Source organism: Poromitra crassiceps (assembly GCF_964638095.1).
Source record: "Poromitra crassiceps genome assembly, chromosome: 10".
Lineage (NCBI taxonomy): Eukaryota > Metazoa > Chordata > Actinopteri > Beryciformes > Melamphaidae > Poromitra > Poromitra crassiceps.
In genome coordinates, this window is record NC_139631.1 from 23,268,804 (window position 1) to 23,292,608 (window position 23,805).

The window sequence follows — 23,805 nt, forward strand, 5'->3', positions numbered from 1 at the left end:
TGCTACCATACCTCAGAGCAGAATACAGAGAGTATGCTACCATACCTCAGAGCAGAATACAGAGAGTATGGTACCCATACCTCAGAGCAGAATACAGAGAGTATGCTGCTAACCATACCTCAGAGCAGAATACAGAGAGTATGCTACCATACCTCAGAGCAGAATACAGAGAGTATGCTACCATACCTCAGAGCAGAATACAGAGAGTATGCTAACCATACCTCAGAGCAGAATACAGAGAGTATGCTACCATACCTCAGAGCAGAATACAGAGAGTATGCTACCCATACCTCAGAGCAGAATACAGAGAGTATGCTACCCATACCTCAGAGCAGAATACAGAGAGAATGGTACCCATACCTCAGAGTAGAATACAGACAGTATGGTACCCATACCTCAGCTCAGAGCAGAATACAGAGAGCAGTGCTGCCAGATACTGTATAGGAGTGTTAGTCCACAAGGAGGACTTTCACAATAAGTCAAACCCATCTGCTGCATTTGACTGAATACTCATGCAAACATTCACCCCTAAGGTGTACAGTCAAAGTACAATACAAGTGTCTTTCAATATTTTGTTTCAATATTAATCCTGTTTGGATTTTAAAGTTCCACTGGTGTAGACACTCCTCTATGGAGTCCCGGATCTGCCGTATCAACAAATAAATGAATAAATGTATAAATGAGCAGATAAATACATATATATGTATCATAAATATATGTAGAAATAAATGTAGATGACATAAATGTATATATATGTGTATTTTCCTATTTTTGTACGTTTTATATATTTATTTAATGATTTATTTGTGTATTTATACATTTATACATTTATTTATACATTTATACATTTATTTATACATTTATACATTTATTTATACATTTATACATTTATACATTTATTTATACATTTATACATTTATTTATACATTTATACATTTATTTATACATTTATACATTTATTTATGGCATTTATTTATGTGTGTTTTATTTTATTTATGTCTGTTTTATTTACCTCCCATTTATTTATGTGCCTTGTATTTAGTGATGTCTCCTTTGTATTTAGTGATGCGTCCTTGCTTCCTTTCCTTTTCTGTATGCATTTCTGCCTCACTCAATGCAAATTAGGGGGGCGGCCCGTGCATTTATGCCTGCTGCTCAATGCAGATTAGGGGGCTGGCCGTCATGGGCTCAAGTCTTTGCCTATTGGCTCGAATGCACATTGTCCTATCTGCTCCAAACTTGTCATGCATGATAAGTGTCCATGCCTGAAGATATCTGCACATCAATATCCATGGTATTTACACTCATAGCGCCACCTACTGGCAACAGGAAATGACATGTTTTACACTTACATGAACTGCTCAGAGTGGGTTGAACACATCCACCTCGGATGTGGTCAGAAAATCCTTTACCACCCAATGCAGCTTCATTGTGATGATTATGAGTGCTCATTGACTGGCGTGGGCGTGGCGCCATGGCGAAGGTTGATGTTTCGCCGTCACACAGGAAGTTGGAGTAACTTCATTGTAGATTGTCCAATCTGCTCCAAACTTGTCATGCATGATAACTGTACATGCCTGAACACATCTAGATGTCAATATCCATTTATAGTCATAGCGCCCCCTACTGGCAACACAGAAAGTGCTTTGTAACTTGGCCCTACATGCTCACACGTGCACCAAACTTCACATGTTTGATGAGCATCCCAGCCTGAAGACATCTAGATGACCATTTGGAGTTAGAGGCAGAGCGCCCCCTACTGGCCACACAGAAAGCGGTTTGTAACTCGGCCGTACATGGTCACACCCGCAACGAACTTCACATGTTTGATGAGCATTCCAGACTTCACACATGTACATGCCAATATAGCATTATAGGCAGAGCGCCCCCTACTGGCAACACATAAAGTTGATTGTAACTCAACTGAACGTTGTCCTATCTGCTCCAAACTTGTCGTGCATGATAAGTGTCCATGCCTGAAGATATCTGCAGATCAATATTCAGTGATAGTTACAGCGCCACCTACTGGCAAAAGGAAATGACAAGTTTTACACGTACATGAACTGCTCATAGTGGGTTGACCACATCCACCTCAGATGTGGTCAGAAAAGCCTCAAGCTCTCGATTAACCTTCATTGTGAGGATTATGAGTAAGACATTGATATGTCAATATCCATTTATAGTCATAGCGCCCCCTACTGCCAACACATAGATCGTTTTGTAACTCGCAGTACATGGTCCCCCGTGCACCAACATACACATGTTTGATGACCATCCCAGCCTGAAGACATCTGGATGACCATTTGGAGTGATAGGCAGAGCGCCCCCTTCTGGCCACACAGGGAGTTGGAGTAACTCCATTGTAGATTGTCCAATCTGCTCCAAACTTGTCATGCATGATGAGTGTACATACCTGAAGACATCTAGATGTCAACATCCATTTATAGTCATAGCGCCCCCTACTGCCAACACAGACAGTGGTTTGTAACTCGGCCCTATATGCTCACACGCGCACCAAACGTCACATGTTTGATGAGCATCCCAGCCTGAAGACATCTATAGGACCATTTGGAGTTAGAGGCAGCGCGCCCCCTACTGGCCACACAGGAAGTTGGAGTAACTCCATTGTAGATTGTCCAATCTGCTCCAAACTTGTCATGCATGATCAGTGTACATACCTGAAGACATCTAGATGTCAACATCCATTTATAGTCATAGCGCCCCCTACTGCCAACACAGACAGTGGTTTTTGTAACTCGGTCCTATATGCTCACACGCGCACCAAACGTCACGTTTGATGAGCATCCCAGCCTGAAGACATCTATAGGACCATTTGGAGTTAGAGGCAGAGCGCCCCCTACTCGCCGCACAGGAAGTTAGAGTAACTCCATTGTAGATTGTCCAATCTGCTCCAAACTTGTCATGCATGATCAGTGTCCATGCCTCAAGCCATCTATATGTCAATATCCATTTATAGTCATAGCGCCCCCTACTGGCAACAAAGAAAGTGGTTTGTAACTTGGCCCTACATGCTCACACGTGCACCAAACATCACATGTTTTATGAGCATCCCAGCCTGAAGACATCTAGATGACCATTTGGAGTTATAGGCAGAGCGCCCCCTACTGGCCACACAGGAAGTTGGAGTAACTTTATTGTAGATTGTCCAATCTGCTCCAAACGTGTCATGCATGATAAGTGTCCATGCCTGTACACATCTATATGTCAATATCCATTCATAGTCATAGCGCCCCCTACTGGCAACACAGAAAGTGGTTTGTAACTCGCTCCTACATGCTCACATGTGCACCAAACTTCACATGTTTGATGACCATCCCAGCCTGAATACATCTAGATGACAATTTGGAGTGATAGGCACAGCGCCCCCTACTGGCCACACAGAAAGCGGTTTGTAACTCGGCCGTACGTGGTCACACCCACAACAAACTTCACATGTTTGATGACCATCCCAGACTTCACACATGTACACGCCAATATAGCATTATAGGCAGAGCGCCCCCTATTGGCAACAGGAAATTACATATTTTACACTTACATGAACTGCTCATTGTCCCAGCCTGAAGACATCTATATGTCAATATCCATTTATAGTCATAGCGCCCCCTACTGCCAACACAGAAAGTGGTTTGTAACTCGGCCCTACACAGTCCCACGCGCAACAAAATTCACATGTTTGATGACCATCCCAGCCTGAAAACATCTACATGACAATTTGGAGTGATAGGCAGAGCGCCCCCTAGTTGCCAGTAGGGGGCGCTATGACTCTAAATGGATATTGACATATAGATGTCTTCAGGCTGGGAAACGTATGAAGCACGTGCAGTTTGGCAGAGATTGGACAATCTCCAATGGAGTTAATCCAACTTCCTGTGTGACGGCAAAACATCAACGTTCGCCATGCCCAAGCTGCATTGGGTGGTAAAGGATTTTCTGACCACATCCGAGGTGGATGTGTTCAACCCACTCTGAGCAGTTCATGTAAGTGTAAAACATGTAATTTCCTGTTGCCAGTAGGTGGCGCTATGACTGTAAATGGTTATTGACATATAGATGTCTTCAGGCATGGACAGTTATGCATGACAAGTTTGGAGCAGATAGGACAATGTGCATTCGAGTGACAGCGACTTCGTGTGTCATGGCGAGACATCGATCTTCGCCGCGTAGCTACACCCACGCCGTCCATGGTAAATGCAAACTTTTAATAACTATTCATCATTGGGGTCTCTTCTATCTGCTGTGCAAGTTTGAGGGTGATCTGATGAACCCCGTAGGAGGAGTTCGTTAAAGTCTGACCCCTGGAAATGGGTGAAATGTCTGAAATATTGCACAGTAAATTCAAAATGGCTGACTTCCGGTTGGGTGTGGATCCTGGCACCAAGAGACTTTTCCATCAGTCTGGCCATGATACATGTGCCCTGCAATTTTCGTAGCTGTAGGTGAAACTTAGTGCGAGGGCTATTCCGTTTATAGGAGGCACTATGGAGGCATTTAGCCACGCCCCTGGCCAAAAACCTTGAAATCTGAAAAATGTGCAAAGTTTGGCCACTTTTTGTGCATGTTTAGACCCTCAAAAATGCACGCAAAGTGTAAGTATAATAACAATAAATATAGCCGCAAGCGGCGATGCGGGGTCCAAGCATCCGGTGACATGGGGGATATATGAGACATAATAAACACAAAATAAGGCACATTTATTCAGAGTTGGTATGTGCACAAGTAAACAAAATTTGGTTGAGATCCGGTGACCTGACAGTTTCCAAGCAGTAGTAGTAGTAGCCTAGTAGTAGCAGTAGTAGGAATAGTAGTAATAGTAGTGTTGGTAGTAGTGGGACTGGTAGCAGTAGTTGTAATTGACCGGTTAATGAGTTGTGGGCAATTTAGTGTCGGGGTGTGTTTCATTAAACGTTTAGAGATTTATCATTTTAAAACTGTGTGATTTGGCCAAACGGTCTAGGAGGAGTTAGCAAAAGTAGGGTTTTGATCAAATTCAAAATGGTGGAAAATCTAGGCAGACGCAAATGGGCGCGGCCTACATAGATAGATGCATATTGATCCAAGGAATCCCTGAGAAGTGATTTGATTTGAAAGAAATTTTGAGTATAGGACACACGGTTCAGAAGATATGGAGCATAACGCGAAATGGTCTGTTATAGCGCCACCATCTGGCCGGTATGGGTAATTTTTTGTTTCTGAGTAGTGAGGCACATTTCCAATCTATGTGCCCAGTCTGGCTATGCTGAGCATTACAGTTTCTGCTGTACATACAGTTTTACCGGAGAAGAATAAAAAAATAAATAATAATAATCAGAACAGATACAACAGATACAATCCATGCACTTCGTGCTTGGACCCCTAATAACCGGAACAATTACAATAGGGATCCACGCACTTCGTGCTTGGACCCCTAATAATAATCCCTTGGAATACAATAGGTCCTTCGCCAACCGACCATGCCGGTGCTCGGGCTCTAATTAAAGCTGCAGGCAGCGTCGTGGGCCCTCGCACCCGCCGCGCGTCGGGGTTCGGAGCAGATAGGACAACGTTCGGTCGAGTTACAATCAACTCCCTGTGTTGCCGATAGGGGGCGCTCTGCCTCTAATGCTATATCGGTGACGGTGTGTACGTGCGTGAAGTCTGGGATGCTCACCAAACATGTGAAGTTGGGTGCGGGTGTGGCTGTGTATGGCCGAGTTACAAACCGCTTTCTGTGTGGCCAGAAGGGGGCGCTCTGCCTATCACTCCAATTTGTCATCTAGATGTGTTCAGGCTGGGATGGTCATCAAACATGTGGATGTAGGCGCGCGTGGGACCGTGTAGGGCCGAGTTACAAACCACTTTCTGTGTCGCCAGTAGGGGGTGCTATGCCTATAAATGGCTATTGACATAATAGATGTCTTACTCATAATCCTCACAATGAAGGTTAATCGAGGGGTTAAGGCTTTTCTGACCATATGTGAGGTGGAGGTGGTCAACCCACTATGAGCGGTTCATGTAAGTGTAAAAGATGTAATTTCCTGTTGCCAATAGGGGGCGCTCTGCCTATAATGCTATATTGGCGTGTACATGTGTGAAGTCTGGGATGGTCATCAAACATGTGAAGTTTGTTGCGGGTGTGACCACGTACGGCCGAGTTACAAACCGCTTTCTGTGTGGCCAGTAGGGGGCGCTGTGCCTATCACTCCAAATTGTCATCTAGATGTATTCAGGCTGGGATGGTCATCAAACATGTGAAGTTTGGTGCGCATGTGAGCATGTAGGAGCGAGTTACAAACCACTTTCTGTGTTGCCAGTAGGGGGCGCTATGACTATGAATGGATATTGACATATAGATGTGTACAGGCATGGACACTTATCATGCATGACACGTTTGGAGCAGATTGGACAATCTACAATAAAGTTACTCCAACTTCCTGTGTGGCCAGTAGGGGGCGCTCTGCCTATAACTCCAAATGGTCATCTAGATGTCTTAAGGCTGGGATGCTCATAAAACATGTGATGTTTGGTGCACGTGTGAGCATGTAGGGCCAAGTTACAAACCACTTTCTTTGTTGCCAGTAGGGGGCGCTATGACTATAAATGGATATTGACATATAGATGGCTTGAGGCATGGACACTGATCATGCATGACAAGTTTGGAGCAGATTGGACAATCTACAATGGAGTTACTCTAACTTCCTGTGCGGCGAGTAGGGGGCGCTCTGCCTCTAACTCCAAATGGTCCTATAGATGTCTTCAGGCTGGGATGCTCATCAAACGTGACGTTTGGTGCGCGTGTGAGCATATAGGACCGAGTTACAAAAACCACTGTCTGTGTTGGCAGTAGGGGGCGCTATGACTATAAATGGATGTTGACATGTAGATGTCTTCAGGTATGTACACTGATCATGCATGACAAGTTTGGAGCAGATTGGACAATCTACAATGGAGTTACTCCAACTTCCTGTGTGGCCAGTAGGGGGCGCGCTGCCTCTAACTCCAAATGGTCCTATAGATGTCTTCAGGCTGGGATGCTCATCAAACATGTGACGTTTGGTGCGCGTGTGAGCATATAGGGCCGAGTTACAAACCACTGTCTGTGTTGGCAGTAGGGGGCGCTATGACTATAAATGGATGTTGACATCTAGATGTCTTCAGGTATGTACACTCATCATGCATGACAAGTTTGGAGCAGATTGGACAATCTACAATGGAGTTACTCCAACTCCCTGTGTGGCCAGAAGGGGGCGCTCTGCCTATCACTCCAAATGGTCATCCAGATGTCTTCAGGCTGGGATGGTCATCAAACATGTGTATGTTGGTGCACGGGGGACCATGTACTGCCGAGTTACAAAACGATCTATGTGTTGGCAGTAGGGGGCGCTATGACTATAAATGGATATTGACATATCAATGTCTTACTCATAATCCTCACAATGAAGGTTAATCGAGAGCTTGAGGCTTTTCTGACCACATCTGAGGTGGATGTGGTCAACCCACTATGAGCAGTTCATGTACGTGTAAAACTTGTCATTTCCTTTTGCCAGTAGGTGGCGCTGTAACTATCACTGAATATTGATCTGCAGATATCTTCAGGCATGGACACTTATCATGCACGACAAGTTTGGAGCAGATAGGACAACGTTCAGTTGAGTTACAATCAACTTTATGTGTTGCCAGTAGGGGGCGCTCTGCCTATAATGCTATATTGGCATGTACATGTGTGAAGTCTGGAATGCTCATCAAACATGTGAAGTTCGTTGCGGGTGTGACCATGTACGGCCGAGTTACAAACCGCTTTCTGTGTGGCCAGTAGGGGGCGCTCTGCCTCTAACTCCAAATGGTCATCTAGATGTCTTCAGGCTGGGATGCTCATCAAACATGTGAAGTTTGGTGCACGTGTGAGCATGTAGGGCCAAGTTACAAAGCACTTTCTGTGTTGCCAGTAGGGGGCGCTATGACTATAAATGGATATTGACATCTAGATGTGTTCAGGCATGTACAGTTATCATGCATGACAAGTTTGGAGCAGATTGGACAATCTACAATGAAGTTACTCCAACTTCCTGTGTGACGGCGAAACATCAACCTTCGCCATGGCGCCACGCCCACGCCAGTCAATGAGCACTCATAATCATCACAATGAAGCTGCATTGGGTGGTAAAGGATTTTCTGACCACATCCGAGGTGGATGTGTTCAACCCACTCTGAGCAGTTCATGTAAGTGTAAAACATGTCATTTCCTGTTGCCAGTAGGTGGCGCTATGAGTGTAAATACCATGGATATTGATGTGCAGATATCTTCAGGCATGGACACTTATCATGCATGACAAGTTTGGAGCAGATAGGACAATGTGCATTCGAGCCAATAGGCAAAGACTTGAGCCCATGACGGCCAGCCCCCTAATCTGCATTGAGCAGCAGGCATAAATGCACGGGCCGCCCCCCTAATTTGCATTGAGTGAGGCAGAAATGCATACAGAAAAGGAAAGGAAGCAAGGACGCATCACTAAATACAAAGGAGACATCACTAAATACAAGGCACATAAATAAATGGGAGGTAAATAAAACAGACATAAATAAAATAAAACACACATAAATAAATGCCATAAATAAATGTATAAATGTATAAATAAATGTATAAATGTATAAATAAATGTATAAATGTATAAATAAATGTATAAATGTATAAATGTATAAATAAATGTATAAATGTATAAATAAATGTATAAATGTATAAATAAATGTATAAATGTATAAATACACAAATAAATCATTAAATAAATATATAAAACGTACAAAAATAGGAAAATACACATATATATACATTTATGTCATCTACATTTATTTCTACATATATTTATGATACATATATATGTATTTATCTGCTCATTTATACATTTATTCATTTATTTGTTGATACGGCAGATCCGGGACTCCATACTCCTCAGCCCATCATGGGCAGAGCCTAGTCTGTCCTGGGAGTCTGTCCTGAGAGGCCGAGCGTGTTAACATTCACAGCAGGCGGGTTGGAAAGGCACTGACAGCCATCGCCACAAAGTCACTCCCAAGGTTACGCCTTCCCCATGGAGGCTATCTCACTGAGGACATAATGTCTATTGATGTATCACCAGCAAACATGCTCCATGCTAGAGGGTAACAATGGAGCTGGGGCTGGGCAATTGATGGAAGGGGCACAGCAGAAGGCTGGGATCAGGGCTAGGGGTGGATGGCTAGTTTGGACGTTGGACCTGGAGCAAAAGCCCTAAGCCTTACAGGCAATGTACACCAGATGCGTTACGGCTGCGTTGCTGCGGATCCAGTAAAACTGCCGGATCGACTCTTGCCCATGTTACAGAAAAATGACGCAGCTGTTCTACTTCTGCCTCATCCTGCATACGTCTGACAGATTACATGAGTGTGGGTCTGTTCGCAGCCGTTCCGGAGCCGTACCGCATCTGTTCCGGAGCTGGTGGACATTAGCCTTTAGGCTACGCCTGGAGCCACACTTGGGCCAAGGAAATATTTTCGGCCCCCTCTCTCATATGATAAGAGGATTATGGAGCTCTCTGGGGATCACATCCAGCATGATAGTAAATAAAGCCATACCCGACTGCACCCTAGTAAATGCTGTTGGAACCACTGACCTAAATGTTCGAACACAATAATTGGGAATTAGGAAGGAGGTCTAGTTGAAGTGGCCACTGTGTGGTATCCTGTCCAATTCAAAATGACGCCCAAAAAACAGTCCAGTCAGTGAAACATTTGCCAAACTATATGGACCTGACTGTAAAATGTTAAGAGATATCTTTCATTCTCATTTTGCACACTGCTTTGAGACAATAACAGAAAAAGGGGGATAAAGCACAGACCACATCATTCAATTACAGTCAGTCAGACACATACAGTACACACACACACACACACACACACACACACACACACACACACACACATGCACGTGCAAACACACACATTTCTACACACAGCCCCATCCATCCCCCATAACCAAAGACATTAAAAGCGTGGCATTGTGTTGTCACTTTTCATTACGCAGCTTGGCTGTACGTAGAGGGATATGCAGCAGTGATGACTTTGAGGGATGGTGTCGTGTTCAGAGTAAATCATTCTCCCAGTAGCTATGGAGGTCCGGAGCGCTGATGCCTAGCTAAGCGGCTTTCCCCAACAATGGTATGCTGTCGCTGGGTCGGGGTGATACTGGGGGATAGAACAGAGATGACCAGCCTCAGCCCCAAAAATACTAACTCTATATTTCCTCATTCATATTTCAGAATGAGGTCAACATTCTAATTATGTTCATGTTGGAGATCTCAAATCCAGGGCAGGATTGCTGGAATCGTGCTGTTCGAAAAGTATCTAGCTATTCAGGTCTCATCTGAAGCGGACGGCGTGTATAAAATATCAAAAATAGGGAGTCAAATTGTGAAGTAAATTCCTGCAAGATTGCATATGTATTCACAAGGCATTTTTATCTTGCCATAGCTAGCTTAGGTATAGGCATAGGTCGCTTAGTACTTCTAAATATTACAATTATTTTAAATGTTGAGATGGGAGAAGCTATTTACAGTACAAAGCTGCTTGCACCATCTTTTTGCTGAAATAATAGCAATGATGTTATTGCTATGAAATTCACTGACTGATCAGGGTTACATTATAGAGGCTAAAACAAGGTGAGATTTAGATTGCAGGGTGATTTATGTAAGCAATACTCAAAAAGAGTGAGGTAGCATGTTCAAAATGTAAGAAAAACAAACCAAAAAAAGCCCCAAAAACAAAAACAGGAAATAGTACCTCACGACTCACAATGCTCTATGTGGGCTCATTCTCGGTGAAGTCCACTGAGACATGCGTTGTGATGAGACGTGAGTGATGAGGGCTATATAAATAAATGTGACTTCACTACTCTCACACACCACCAAACACACTTGAGCGCTCTGATGAGGACTCTCTTACCGGAACATATCAGTGCTTTGTGGTGTGTGCCCCAATAAATGACTGTAATATGTAAGGGTTAATGCACGACGAGGTGTCCATTATCACTTTTTAAGGGACGACGCGAGAAGCGTGAACCGGTCCGAGGTGCCAGCCGAGGACCGGTTGCTTCCGCGAAGTCCCTTAAAAAGTGATAATGGACACCTCGAAGTGCATTAACCCGCTTATACCAAGGTCACTTGGTACCGGCGAGACAAAATAGTCCCCTCGAGATTAGGCTATCATTGGATAAAATGGCTGCTTAGTTTCTACACCTGGCACAATTCTAGAATCAAGCTAACTAATAATTTGGCCAATTGTAGCCTATGTAACAACATACAAAATAAAACGGCAATGTCTAAGAATGCAACGCCATGTAACTGGGTCGTTTAAACTCGCATTCAAGGGAATTGCGTTAACGTCTGCGGGTCTTATAAGACGTAAATGGCGCGAGGCAGGAGTAGAGTGAAAACTATCTGCTTTCAGTATGTTGGAGTCCAGGTACTGTATGTTTTGTACAAGGACGTCTCTCAGTGTGTTGCTGTTAACTCCCCATTTCGTTGTTTTCTTTTTGTTGATCTCGTCTTTTTCCTCTTTGACTTGATTTGTAAAGAGGCAGAGCACGCTCTCCCAGAGCGCCTGGCTGCTGGTTGCTGCAAGTTCTAAACAGAGGGTTTGACAGTTGACAGCTGAAAGCCCGGCTTCTGTCAGCTGACCAGAACGAAAATCAGATTTCTAAATAGCCGTTATTTTAATAAACTGAGCACTCAGGGGTAATCTAAATAGTTACTTTGACCGACTACATTTTTTTCTAAACTTATAAAAGTGCCATATTAAGCGTTAACGGTGGTATAGAGCTCAAACTGCTCTCTTGATAACACTGTTGAAACTATGGCGCATTGATATGAATGGTGAACAGACCATTTGGCTGAACGACTTTACCAACTGTACATTATCACTTTTTAATGGACACCCTGCAGCCAATCAGAATCGAGTATTCACCCAGACCATGGTGTAAGTGAGTATTATATCCTACTGTATCTCACTCTTTATTGAGTGGTCCTATTGGATTTTAGTGTTTTTGGATCAGCATTCACAAGATCTCTATTGTTACAGAGTACCACTGTCAAAGGAGACTGTCTAACACTTTCGCCTAATATGAATGCAGTGTTGATCAGCGTGAAAGCATAAATTGTTGATGTTTAAGAAAACATAGTTTGAAGTGTGTAGCTTGACTAACAATCTTGGTCACCATCAAGTATAATGTCAGAGAAACTAGGATTATATCACAATGAAACGTCCATTACTGAGCATATGCCACAACCAAAGATACATTATCATTTTTTTTTTTACAATTAGAAAAAACCTGACTATAATGCAGTATATAATAATGTATGTTATGATCTGTGGGGGGAGGTAGAGAGCTGAGGCAGAGACTAGTTCCTCCTGGGTCCTGCAGAAGTGGGGGCGGGGCGGGGCTGGGGTGTCTGGGCTTTAAGGTACCAAATCCTCACTCGCAGACAGATACATCTCCTACAGCCTGACAGACAGACACACTGAGAGACAGACAGATACATCTCCTACAGTGTGACAGACAGACACACTGAGAGACAGACAGATACATCTCCTACAGTGTGACAGACAGACACATGAGACAGACAGACACATCTCCTACAGTCTGACAGACAGACATCCCCTACAGACTGACAGACAGACAGACACACTGGAGAGACAGGAGAAGACATCTCCTACAGTGTGACAGACAGACACTGATAGACAGACACAGACATCTACAGTCTGACAGACAGACACAGACATATCCTACAGTCTGACTCTGACAGACAGAAACACTGAGAGAGACAGACACAGACATCTCCTCCAGTCTGAAAGACAGACAGACACACTGAGACAGACCGGAAGGCGGAAGATAAAAAGAACAGAGGATGGATAGAGGGATGCGTGCTGGGTGGGAGGCCTGCCAACAGCAACACACACACACGCACACGCACACGCACACACACACACACACACACACACACACACACACACACACACACACACACACACACACACACACACACACACACACACACACACACACACACACACACACACACACACACACAGAGCCAGGCTGCAGCCCTGCGCCTGGAGCCCCAGCTGAGCTGCTTCCTCCCAGCTCCAGCTGACCCTCTCCCCTCCTTCTGCTCAGCCAACCAACTGTCCCTGGCCCCTCCACGCTCATGACATCGGATTCCTCCTACGGCTTATATCAACACGCCCTTCTAATCTCCGCTGGATTTTTTTGACACTGCACAACAGCCTGTCCGTTTAGGAAGAGATCGCATTTCACGCTGAATTTGCAGATGTGCCGACGAAAAGGGCACAGTTGCTTAACGCGAAGGAATGCTGCGAGCGCTTGTGTTTCATTTAATAGCTCCTGAGTGAGTGGAATAAGAACTGCATGCAGATATACAGCGAGCTACAGCTATGTGTGAGCGCTAGCTGGGACGACCAGGGAGAGTGTTTCACAGGGCCTCTAGTCCAGCTTTTGGCATGGTCCTCTGCCATGAGAGTTAAGGGGGCCATGTAAGGGGGAAGTTGCTGTTGCTGCTTTTCCATGAACGGAAATCTGGGACCCGGCTACAGAGATCAGCTAGCTAGTAAAGGAGCTCTCCAGGAGAGTCAAATAGGACTGGCATCCCATAATAATCCCTCCCTCCCGCCCTCTCCGCCAGCAGGCCGGCCAGTATTTACTCGACGTGTTTACCCGCTCATTAATGGCGAGTTGAAGATGTCACCAATCTGAGATAAATGCTCTTTTTATGTGTTTGTTAGGCTGTTTGCCAGCCTGTCTCTTTGCTTACAGCGTTCCTTCATTCATCCTGTCTGGGCCATTAGGCTCTCTAAATTCCTCTGTAAATTCAGGCAGCTACTCTCCTGCTGCCTCTCCCGACCAGTCTAATAAAAGATCTACAATCTGTGTTGTTTGCAAAGGCTCGAGTACAAACCTGGGTAATCCTATGATGCCTCTGTGCTGCAGGCAAGTCTGCTCCCAGTCTGAAGCCCACCGCCAAGGTAGTGGGTCTATGTTGTTCATGCAACCAAGTCATGACAGTCATGACGGGCTGGCTGAGGTCAACCAATGACTGCTCCCCCGGTCTAGTGTCGTCTAGAGAGAGAGTGGCGTCAGCGGAGGACCAAAATGCGAGACGCATTAGCCAATGAACAGCCAGGAATGGGTCTCGCGCTACTTTTGCATGCTAAAATAAAGCTGATAATGTACAATTTGATTAAAGGGATGAAAAACCCTTTCAGAGTACAACACAAACTGTCTATTTTGCTGCAACTCGACAGTGCTGCTTAATCCAGGACCTTACTTCCTGGAACTCTTGAGAGTAAAAAACTGGTCCATTGGAGTGAATGGAGATGTCGGGACTCTTCTATCTACATGGCTCTGCCCCGGTCATAACAGGCTGGCTGAGGTCAACCAATGACTGCTCCCCCCAGTCATGACAGGCTGGCTGAGGTCAACCAATGACTGCTCCCCCCAGTCATGACAGGCTGGCTGAGGTCAACCAATGACTGCTCCCCCCAGTCATGACAGGCTGGCTGAGGTCAACCAATGACTGCTCCCCCCAGTCATGACAGGCTGGCTGAGGTCAACCAATGACTGCTCCCCCCAGTCATGACAGGCTGGCTGAGGTCAACCAATGACTGCTCCCCCAGTCATGACAGGCTGTCTGAGGTCAAACAGGGCTGGCTTATCCTGCAGCTGATGTTTGCTAGGATTCCCATAGTTTTTTCCTGCCATAAAGCAGTCTGTACCTCAGAGACTGCAAGTCCGAGCGCAACCAGATGTGGCGGATAGGTTCATTCTTATCAGACAGATAGTGGTGCTAGTGGCCAATAACTCCTGAACCATAAGGTTTACAATAAAATAAAATAAATCCACCATGATAGCTTTTTTGCCATTTTCCCCCCATCACTCTGTTGTAAGGGATTTCACGTTGCTAATTACCTACTAATTGTTCCTATTGACAGGACATGCAGGGAGAAGGCTACAGTATGTCATCATGACCACGTCGTTATCTATCCATGACAGCTGCCGACAAATGTCTTGTTGTAATGCGATGCCGAGGTGTGTTTCAGCCTCAACCTTATTTGAAGACGTGTTTCCCAAACAAATGCAGTGCATTAAAGACACCATGTGTCATGTCGTGGGCTCCTTCCATTAACGTGACATCTTTATTGTCACACATGCTTGGGAACATGTCGTTGCAAAGCTTGATCAAAATGTTACTGTCTGACCGAAGCAGCGTCAGCTCTCATTTACATAAGACCCTTAAATGGCTGTATGTGTGAAAGACGTTTATATAAAGAAGCTCTGAAGGTAATACAACATAGTTGCCTGGGTCCCCACCTTCGAATCGGCCCACTCCACTGAGTGGACCTTTGGCTGATTGGCTGGTTGTCAAATGCGCTGAGCCGTAATAACAACAATGGCGGCCGCCATAGATGAGATAGACGCTGCTATAGGGGCTGTTTTAAATCGATTAAAAATACCACTTACTTTGAAATCCGAATGGCGCTCTGCTTTGAAGGCATTTATTCAAAGGGGAGATGTTTTTTTTTCTTGATTGCTCTCCTGAGTGGATTAACTACCGTCAGATTCAGGCAGATACATTGGTTTCTAGTAATTTGGTTAGGGGAAAATGGAATTTCCCTAGCTGGGGGATTCCCCTCATGGAAGCCACTTAAACAGGGGGCAATCTCAGACTAGAAGAAATGAAGAAAAGAAAGACTGAAGAAAAGAAATGGAGTGCAACGAGTTGACAATTCAGTCTGATATCCGGCTAACAACATAGGTTATAGCCCACCAATGCCCCGGTGACAAGAGGTGGATGCAGAGCATCGCAGTGCATTTTCTGATTCTGTGTTGTTTTTACCGTGGCGCTGGACCCACCGGAGTCATGAGATGGAGAAGTCAAGACAGTCAGTCAGTCAGTCACTCACTCACTCACCCACTCAGTCAGTCAGTCACTCATGGACGTTTAGTGAGTTTAGTGGGAAAATGGCCGTAGCTAGGCGGGATAGGAAGGAAGGTGGTAGAAAGTCAGGGTTTGAGGGGTGGGTAGGAATAGTCGTTAAGGGGGAGGGGGGCACAAGGGGGGGAGGGGCCATAGAGATATGTAGGTGCTGGTGAGTCGGGATTCGAGGGGGGAAAAGTGCAGTGGTCTAAAAGGTTTGCACTTGTTGTGAACCACACTGCCTGTTGTTTTCTTCTGTTTGTTGCTTTGTTGCTTTGTTGTGTTTTTTTGCGACCAGCAGCAGAAAGCACTCCCCAGGGATGCTGGATAAAAACAAGGAGAGTGATTGCTTAATTAGGACTTTTACCTCGGGCTCTTCTAACTGATGGAGCCGACATTTCAAATGACTTCTTCCAGACATACGGCCAAACAATGAAGTGTGAATTGGACGCAGCGTGCGATTGCACAAGACAAAACAAACGCCAAACCGACTAATTTAAAGTCTCTTTGAAGTGAATTGCAAGGGGAAATAATGCAATTTAGCTTCTGTTTCATGAATAACAGAAATGTGAACTAAATGCAGTCCTCTCTCTGATATTAAATATTGCTGACTGGGGGGTACGTTAGCCCGTTAATGAATAATAAATGGGGCTGGAATGCAACATTTCCGTCTCCTTTATAGGTCAGTGTGCGCTGAGCCAGGCATGCTGCTGCTACCGCTGGGCATCGCAGTTAGATATTAAAGTATTGCGAAGTAGCACAGATCTCTGTACTGTACGACTGTACCTCACAGCGATGTCAGCTGCTGCTCCGCCCGCACCGCCACACGCATCATTACAGTCACGCTGAGAGGGCATAATAAAAGTTTCCTCTCACTTCCCATCTCTCCTGCAGTGCTTTCTGCCTTTACCACTGCTCGTTAATCTGCACTCCATCATCCTCCCACTCTTTGTGCACCACGTTAAAAGGGATGCGGCGTTTTCTGAAGTCTGAAAAAACAACATCCTGTTAAGTTGAGCGCATATCTTCCTGTGCCAAGCAGGCTCGTGGGCGTTGATGACGGAGCAACACTGTACGCCCCGGCGCCGCAAACAACAACAACAACAACAACAACAACAATGGTGCAATTACAGAAATGATGCTTCACAAGCTCCACTTCATTCTGTGTTATCTTCATTATTCAGCTCCTCTCGAATCAGCTATTAAAGGTAATTAAGCGATTCATCAAGTCAGTTTCAATTACTGGGAGCTTGACAGCTGCAGATTACAATCAGTAGGGGTGAGGGGGGAGAGGGAGGGAGGGAGGGAGGCATGGAAAAGTGAGAGAAAGGGGAGAAATAAAATGGAGAAGTACCAACAGATAGGCGACATTTCAGGCAGGCAGTGAGCGCCTCTGGTTGTCAGAGGCGTTACTACCACGATGCTGTCCAGCTTGTCCAGGCAGTCTGCATGGACCAACGGGCCTTTATCACCACCACATTTAGCTTCTACTCTGTCACCAGTCAGGGGTCTCTGACACTACATCAGTGTCAGACTGTCATTGGGAAGACGGTAACACTGCAAGTAATGCTATACTGTACAATCACTACTACGCCAGCCAACTTGTGAACAACAGCTTAAGATGGTGCTGTGGCTGTCATAACGCCGGTCTGACTTGAGACGAGAAGAGATTTGCGGCATGAAACACACTGCCCCACTGTAATAAAGCTCCCATGTAGCATCATAAAGTCTTCCCCCTACAGGCCCGAATAATTTATGACAACCAGCTACAGTATCGGCACCCCTTTTACAATCTGTGTGTGTTTTAGAGCTAAGAGCAAAGCAGGCTGGGCGGCCATTACGTTGGTCAAAGGACGCCTTCAATTTATGTTTGGCGGATTAACCCCGCCCCCTAGCTTGCACCCTTTCTCACATTAGGATATGGAATAATTCATGTGGGAGGAGCCATTATGCCTCTTAGTTGTCCATTAGAGTCAGGTTTACAACTGTCTCAATGGCTATCATAAATCATCCAGCGCAGGTTATAATAGCTGGACTAAATATGGCAGAATTGGCCATGTCATACACCTCATGGGGTATTGAATATCCACGTGGGACACCTCTATCCCCACATTCCCTTTTATCATTATATTAGCAAGCTCCACAAGGTTACCTTGCTAATAATTCTATTTCTGCCGGATTTTTGGCTGTGAAACGCCGGCTTGTGACGGGGACAATAATTACATTTTAAGTTCCAACCAAAAGACCTGATCATATAGTTAATTTCCCCCGCTCTCATTTTTATTTATCTTCAGCCCAGGATTCATTTTCTAGATTTGATTAAGTCCTGTAGCCAGTATGCATGGGGGGAGAGAGACCCGGGCAGAGCAGAGCCGGGTAATGCGGAGAGAGATTTCCCATGAAAAATTGAAAGTATTTTTTTTTATGGGCTTCATTTATACCGTGATAGTGTGTGTTATATGTTGGCGTTCCATCACCCCGGAACATCCCTGGGCTCACAAATCACTGCTCTAACACTCACCATCCTCCTCTCTGACACGACATTACCTTACCTCTATAATCCACTGGATATAATATACTATTACTGCAGAACATAGTGCAACACTGAAGTTGCAAAAAAAATAATTACATAGTGATAATAATACAACAATTATGCTGTTGGTCTTTGCCTAAAAGCAAGAAAAACACTGGTCTTAATCACATCAATGGAATTAACAATATTAAGTAAGCAGCAAATTAACAATATGAAGTAAGCAGCAATATTATGTTAAGGCAAACAAAGGAATGTAGCCAAAAGCAGAGTGAATACATTAGCTAGCAGTGCAAGAGATGTTTTCAGACTATAAGCCAAAAACAATGAAAAGGCTGGCGGTGAAAATAATATGACAGGATTATGATTATCAGGACTTCTAATTTAGCACAACCCGACAGAAAACACAGGGAGATTATTGAACAAAGAATACTAAATCTGATCGGTGACACCTTAATCTCTTTTCTCTTCTTGTCTGGCCCAGCTCCGTTTGAGGAAGCATGCCAGGTGCACTGTAGGTCAGGAGCTTGTGTAAATCCCCATAGTCAACCTAAGATACAGTAAACACTTATACCTCCTTAAGATCTGCAAGATTAACTTTCTAACTACCAGGTGCTTCCTTATCCATCAGGATGTGGTCAAACACAGACTGATGAGCACATGTGCTTCTGGAAACTAAGCTCTAACATTGTCCTCAGCTGCTCAGGTCACTGAGGTACATAGAGATACATATACATGAACTAGAAGAGACATGCTTTACGTGGACTTGCGTGTGAGATGGAAAGAGATGGTTTCTAGTCCCTCACCATGTCCAACTCTACAGGAATAGGCCCGCTGCTCCATGCTAACTTTTTAGCATTCATTATGTTGAGTGATAGTAGGCAACTAGCATTATCCAAAGTAAGTAGTTTATTAGTAATAAAACAATATTCGTGTTTTTGTGGCCTGTAGATTCATACAGTTTAAAAATACATACATTAAAAATATATCTTTAACTCAATATAGCTGATGCAGCTATGATCAACAATTTCAGATGATAAACCACATATTCACCCCATGTGATTTCTAGCTTTACACATTCTCCTGGTATGCTATTTTTGTATCATATTTCATGTTAATGTTACCACTCTGCCAGACTTAGCTTAGACATATTACTTAAAAATAACTTACCATTTAGCTTTAGAGCTTCGAGATTATTATGCTAGTCGCCTCTACTGTCAACCAACACAGTACATGCTAAAAATGTTAGCAATAATGTTAGTGTTTATGTTCTCATCATACTGAACAGTTGATTTGACAACCATAAACTTAGCATACTCTGCAGTGCTTTGCCTACGTACCCAGGTTGGACGAGGCCCTTCCCTCTGCGGCCCTGTCCTTCAGGCCCTCAGCGATGGACAGCTGCTGTTCGTGGTACTGCTTGGCTCTCTCCAGGTCCTGCATGCAGCGGGCAGCGTGACCCAGGCCGGCGTAGGCTCTCATCTCGATCGACTGCTCCTCCAGCTCCTGGGCTAGTTCCAGAACGTGAGTGTGGTAGGACATGGCCTTGTCAAAGTTGCGATGGTAGTGGTAGGCACTGCCTAGGTTACTGTAGGCCCGCGCCTCCTCTCGCTTGTTCTCCAGGGCCTTGGCGATGCCCAGGTGCTGCTCGTGGCACTGGACGGCGTTGTCAAAGTCCCCCATGGCGATGTAGACGGCCCCCATGTTGCCCAGCTCCCGAGCCTCAGACAGCTGGTCCTTGGACTGCTTGGCTAGCAGGACACATTGCTTGTGACTGGCTAGGGCGTTAGGATAGTCCCCTATGGCTGTGTACACATGTCCCAGGCTGCTCAGGGCCATGGAGGCAGCCTATGGACACAGAGAGAGAGAGAGAGAGAGAGAGAGCATGTAAGAACAACATCAAGATAATAATTATAGGCAAATGTAAACCGCTTTTTTAAGGATTACATTCTTTCCATCAACAGTTTGGCGATTTTGTATCACAGACCACCCCCCCCACAAACACACACACACACACACACACACACACACACACACACACACACACTTAGATGTCACTTTAGTCAGAAGTGCATCAAATGAAACAATAACAACAACAGCAACAAATAGAAAAGCAATATCCAATCCTTATTGCTCCAAGACCAAACGACAGACAGAAAGTGATTTGATTGCGTCTTTTGCTAGGCTAGGAGGGGGGGGGGGGGGGGGGGGGGGTAAACCATGATGCAGATCAGCGCAGCAGCAGGCTTGTTTTGCCCAGTGCAATCATGCTTCATGGCGTGCCACCACCGACGGAACAAAGACCCAGCTAATCAAGGGAGAGACCAGAGGGGCTTAGCGTCACACTCGAGCTGTGGGAGACCAACTGGCTGGGCTGACTGGCTAATTCTCCCCATCTAGGTTACTGCTGGTGAGACTGCTCTCAGATGAAAGACACAGATGAGGACATTATCTGTATAGTCTCATCCACCCTGTCTTCCATTCCTTCACCAATGTCCACCTGTGAGAATAGAGAGGCAAAGTGACCGCCTACTTCCTGCTTCAGCACTGTACCAGAGATTTTCATCCTCCATTTATTTTCCCATCCACATTTCGTAAAATGCTTATACAGTAAAAAGAGTTTTACTGGTTCAAACCAAAAGTTCAGCTAACTCTATAATCGGGACAGATCATAGAACATTGCACTCGGACCAAAAAAACAAAACAACAACATTGAAAAAACATTTTCTTCAAACCCGCATTTTTTTACGTTTTGGCCCGAGTTAAATGTTCTATGGTCTCTCCCGATTATAGAGTTAGCTGAATGTTTGGTTTGAACGAGTAAAACTCTTTTTATAAACATTTTACGAAATGTCGATGGGAAAAGAAATGGCGGATGAAAATCTCTGGTACAGTGCTGAAGCAGGAAGTGACGTTCCACTTGCCTCTCGATAGCAGTACAGAGAGAGCACCGGCTAAAGGCAAATGGAGCGATGTGGAAAAAGTGCAGGCTTGACCTCCTACAGTGTGTGACACATTCACTGTAGGCTTATTATGTGTTTATATAGAGGGTAAACAGCTGGGACTTGGGGGCAGCTGTCTTTGTGTGGACAGATGTTCAATTAATCATGCCGGGGCCTAGCTAATAAAGCATCCTCTTCCTGAGGTCCCACTCTGCGTCCTCCAGCCAGCGAGGGGGTTTGGACGGCGGCCAGTAGAGAGAGGACAGTCTCCCTGATGAAGGCCACAGCGCTGCTGCTGCTGCTGCTGCTCGTGTTGCCTGGCTGGGAGCTTCAGCAGCAGGGACGTCCTGGCTCCAACTGGGGGCGTATAGCGCTAATAAGACAACTGGAAAGTCAAACTAAACTACAGTGAAGATGACCTAATAGTCGCTGTGTTTTGTGTTCTAAGATGAATGTTGAGATGATGTTTTTGGTTTTCGCACACATACGTTGTACAGTAATGTTACCACTAAACTCGCGAAACACTGACCACATTCAACGAAGGCTTCTTTCTATACAACGATAAACAATAAACTATACGGCATGTGAGTAAGTGTGCAGGCTCTACCTTTTTTCATTTATCTGAGCTCTTTTGCTATAGCCTCGCACCTGTATACGTGATGTGCGTATAATTTTTCCCTTTCAACCTTTCTTTCTATACAACACCATCACTGTCTCTAGAGCAGGCTCATACACATTAGAGTCCCAAATCCAAATATCTATTGTTTCACAAGTACAGCAGAACGTCATTTGAAGAAATGTGCCCACAGAGAGCAAGCCAAATTTCCACTTTGCTCCGGGACCAATCGCATATGATGAAAACATTGAGTCCTATGAATAAATGAAAAACAATGCACATTGCTCCAAAAGAAAATCAATACAACTGAACACTCCCAAAGTGACGCTTCTTACATGCGGGATACTCTCTTTTCTTCTTTTCAATCTTTCATCAATTCCTTCCCTGAAAGCACACATGCCGCCCTATCTTCCCTTCATTTCACATGGCTGCTGATGCCTGGAACCAATTACCTGCCGACATGAGGACTTCCAGCAGTTTGCTGGAGTTTAAAGAGTCGACAAGGCATTATACGGGCCCAGGGAGGCAATTACCCTCCGTCACAACTGTTGCTGTTTCATGTTTCCCAGATAGCCTATCAGGGGCTGCTCAATTACACGTGCCTTTTGAAGCTGCGCTCCATCTCTCTCTGACTCCAACTTCCACTTCTTCTGAGCGGGAAAACAGAGAGGATCCCTCGTCTATGTCTGTCTTAAAGTGAGCGAGTGCAGAGGCAGAGAGGGGGACAGCAATCTCTCTCCGGTTCAGATGAGTTGCTCTTGTGATCAGTGTCCCTCTAAAGTGAGACTGCAACGCTGCTGCAGTCTCCCCTTCAGATGGAAGCCGAGATAGGCAGATAACGAGGAGCCAGTCTTTGCCGTCACGGAGGAAGGATGCACACTGTTTTGGCTCAGGGACACTGCTGCGCCCATATCTCTCTCTCTCTCTCTCGCTCCTCCTGACTCCAGCCTTCTCCCACCACTGCTCATTTTCACTCCCCAGTCGCCACCAATATTGCCAAACAACATGCAGTCCGGGAAGCATATAATTGGCTGAAATACATAATTTCTGGACTTAATTCTAATTTGATTTTTTTTTTCTTCTTTGCTTATCTTTCCTCCCTCCCTGCCTCTCGCTCACTCTCTCTCTCTCTCTCTCTCTCTCTCTCTCTCTTTCCCCCCTACCTCTCTCATTCTGACTCCAGTCAAATCTGATTGTGTTTACAGAGTCCGGCCCCTCTCCGGATGTGTGCTGATTTGATTAATCCTAACGTCAGCCTTTATAAACTGTTGATAAACCGCTGTCTCTTATCAGCAAACACATTCTGCACCGAGGGTCCCCTAATGAAAGGTAAACTAGTTCTGCCTGGGAGAGGAGAGGAGAGGAGGAGAGGAGAGGAGGGGAGGGGAGGAGGCGGGAAGGGAGAGGAGAGGAGGGGAGGAGAGGGGGGGAGAGGAGTGGAGAGGAGGGGAGAGGAGAGGAGGGGAGGGGAGGAGGCGGGAAGGGAGAGGAGAGGAGGGGAGAGGAGGGGAGGAGAGGAGTGGAGAGGAGTGGAGAGGAGGGGAGAGGGGAGGAGAGGAGTGGAGAGGAGTGGAGAGGAGGGGAGAGGAGTGGAGAGGAGGGGAGAGGGGAGGAGAGGAGGGGGGAGTGGAGGAGAGAGGAGGGGGACGCAGTAGGGGAGGGCTGAGATGACATGTTAATCAGAGATGATTGGCTTCC

General features: G+C 45.3%; 1 protein-coding gene across 1 annotated transcript in view; it reads right to left on the reverse strand.

Annotated features, from left to right (window-relative positions):
• LOC310784189 (tetratricopeptide repeat protein 28-like) overlaps nucleotides 1–23,805 on the reverse strand; it is a gene marked incomplete at its 5' end in the record, with an annotated part of 254,622 nt that overhangs the window by 42,619 nt on the left and 188,198 nt on the right. Inside the window, one exon of the mRNA XM_083645200.1 lies at nucleotides 19,890–20,397. Within this exon, the coding sequence (XP_083501326.1) occupies nucleotides 19,890–20,397 (508 nt within the window). The remainder of the gene's footprint in view (nucleotides 1–19,889; nucleotides 20,398–23,805) is intronic.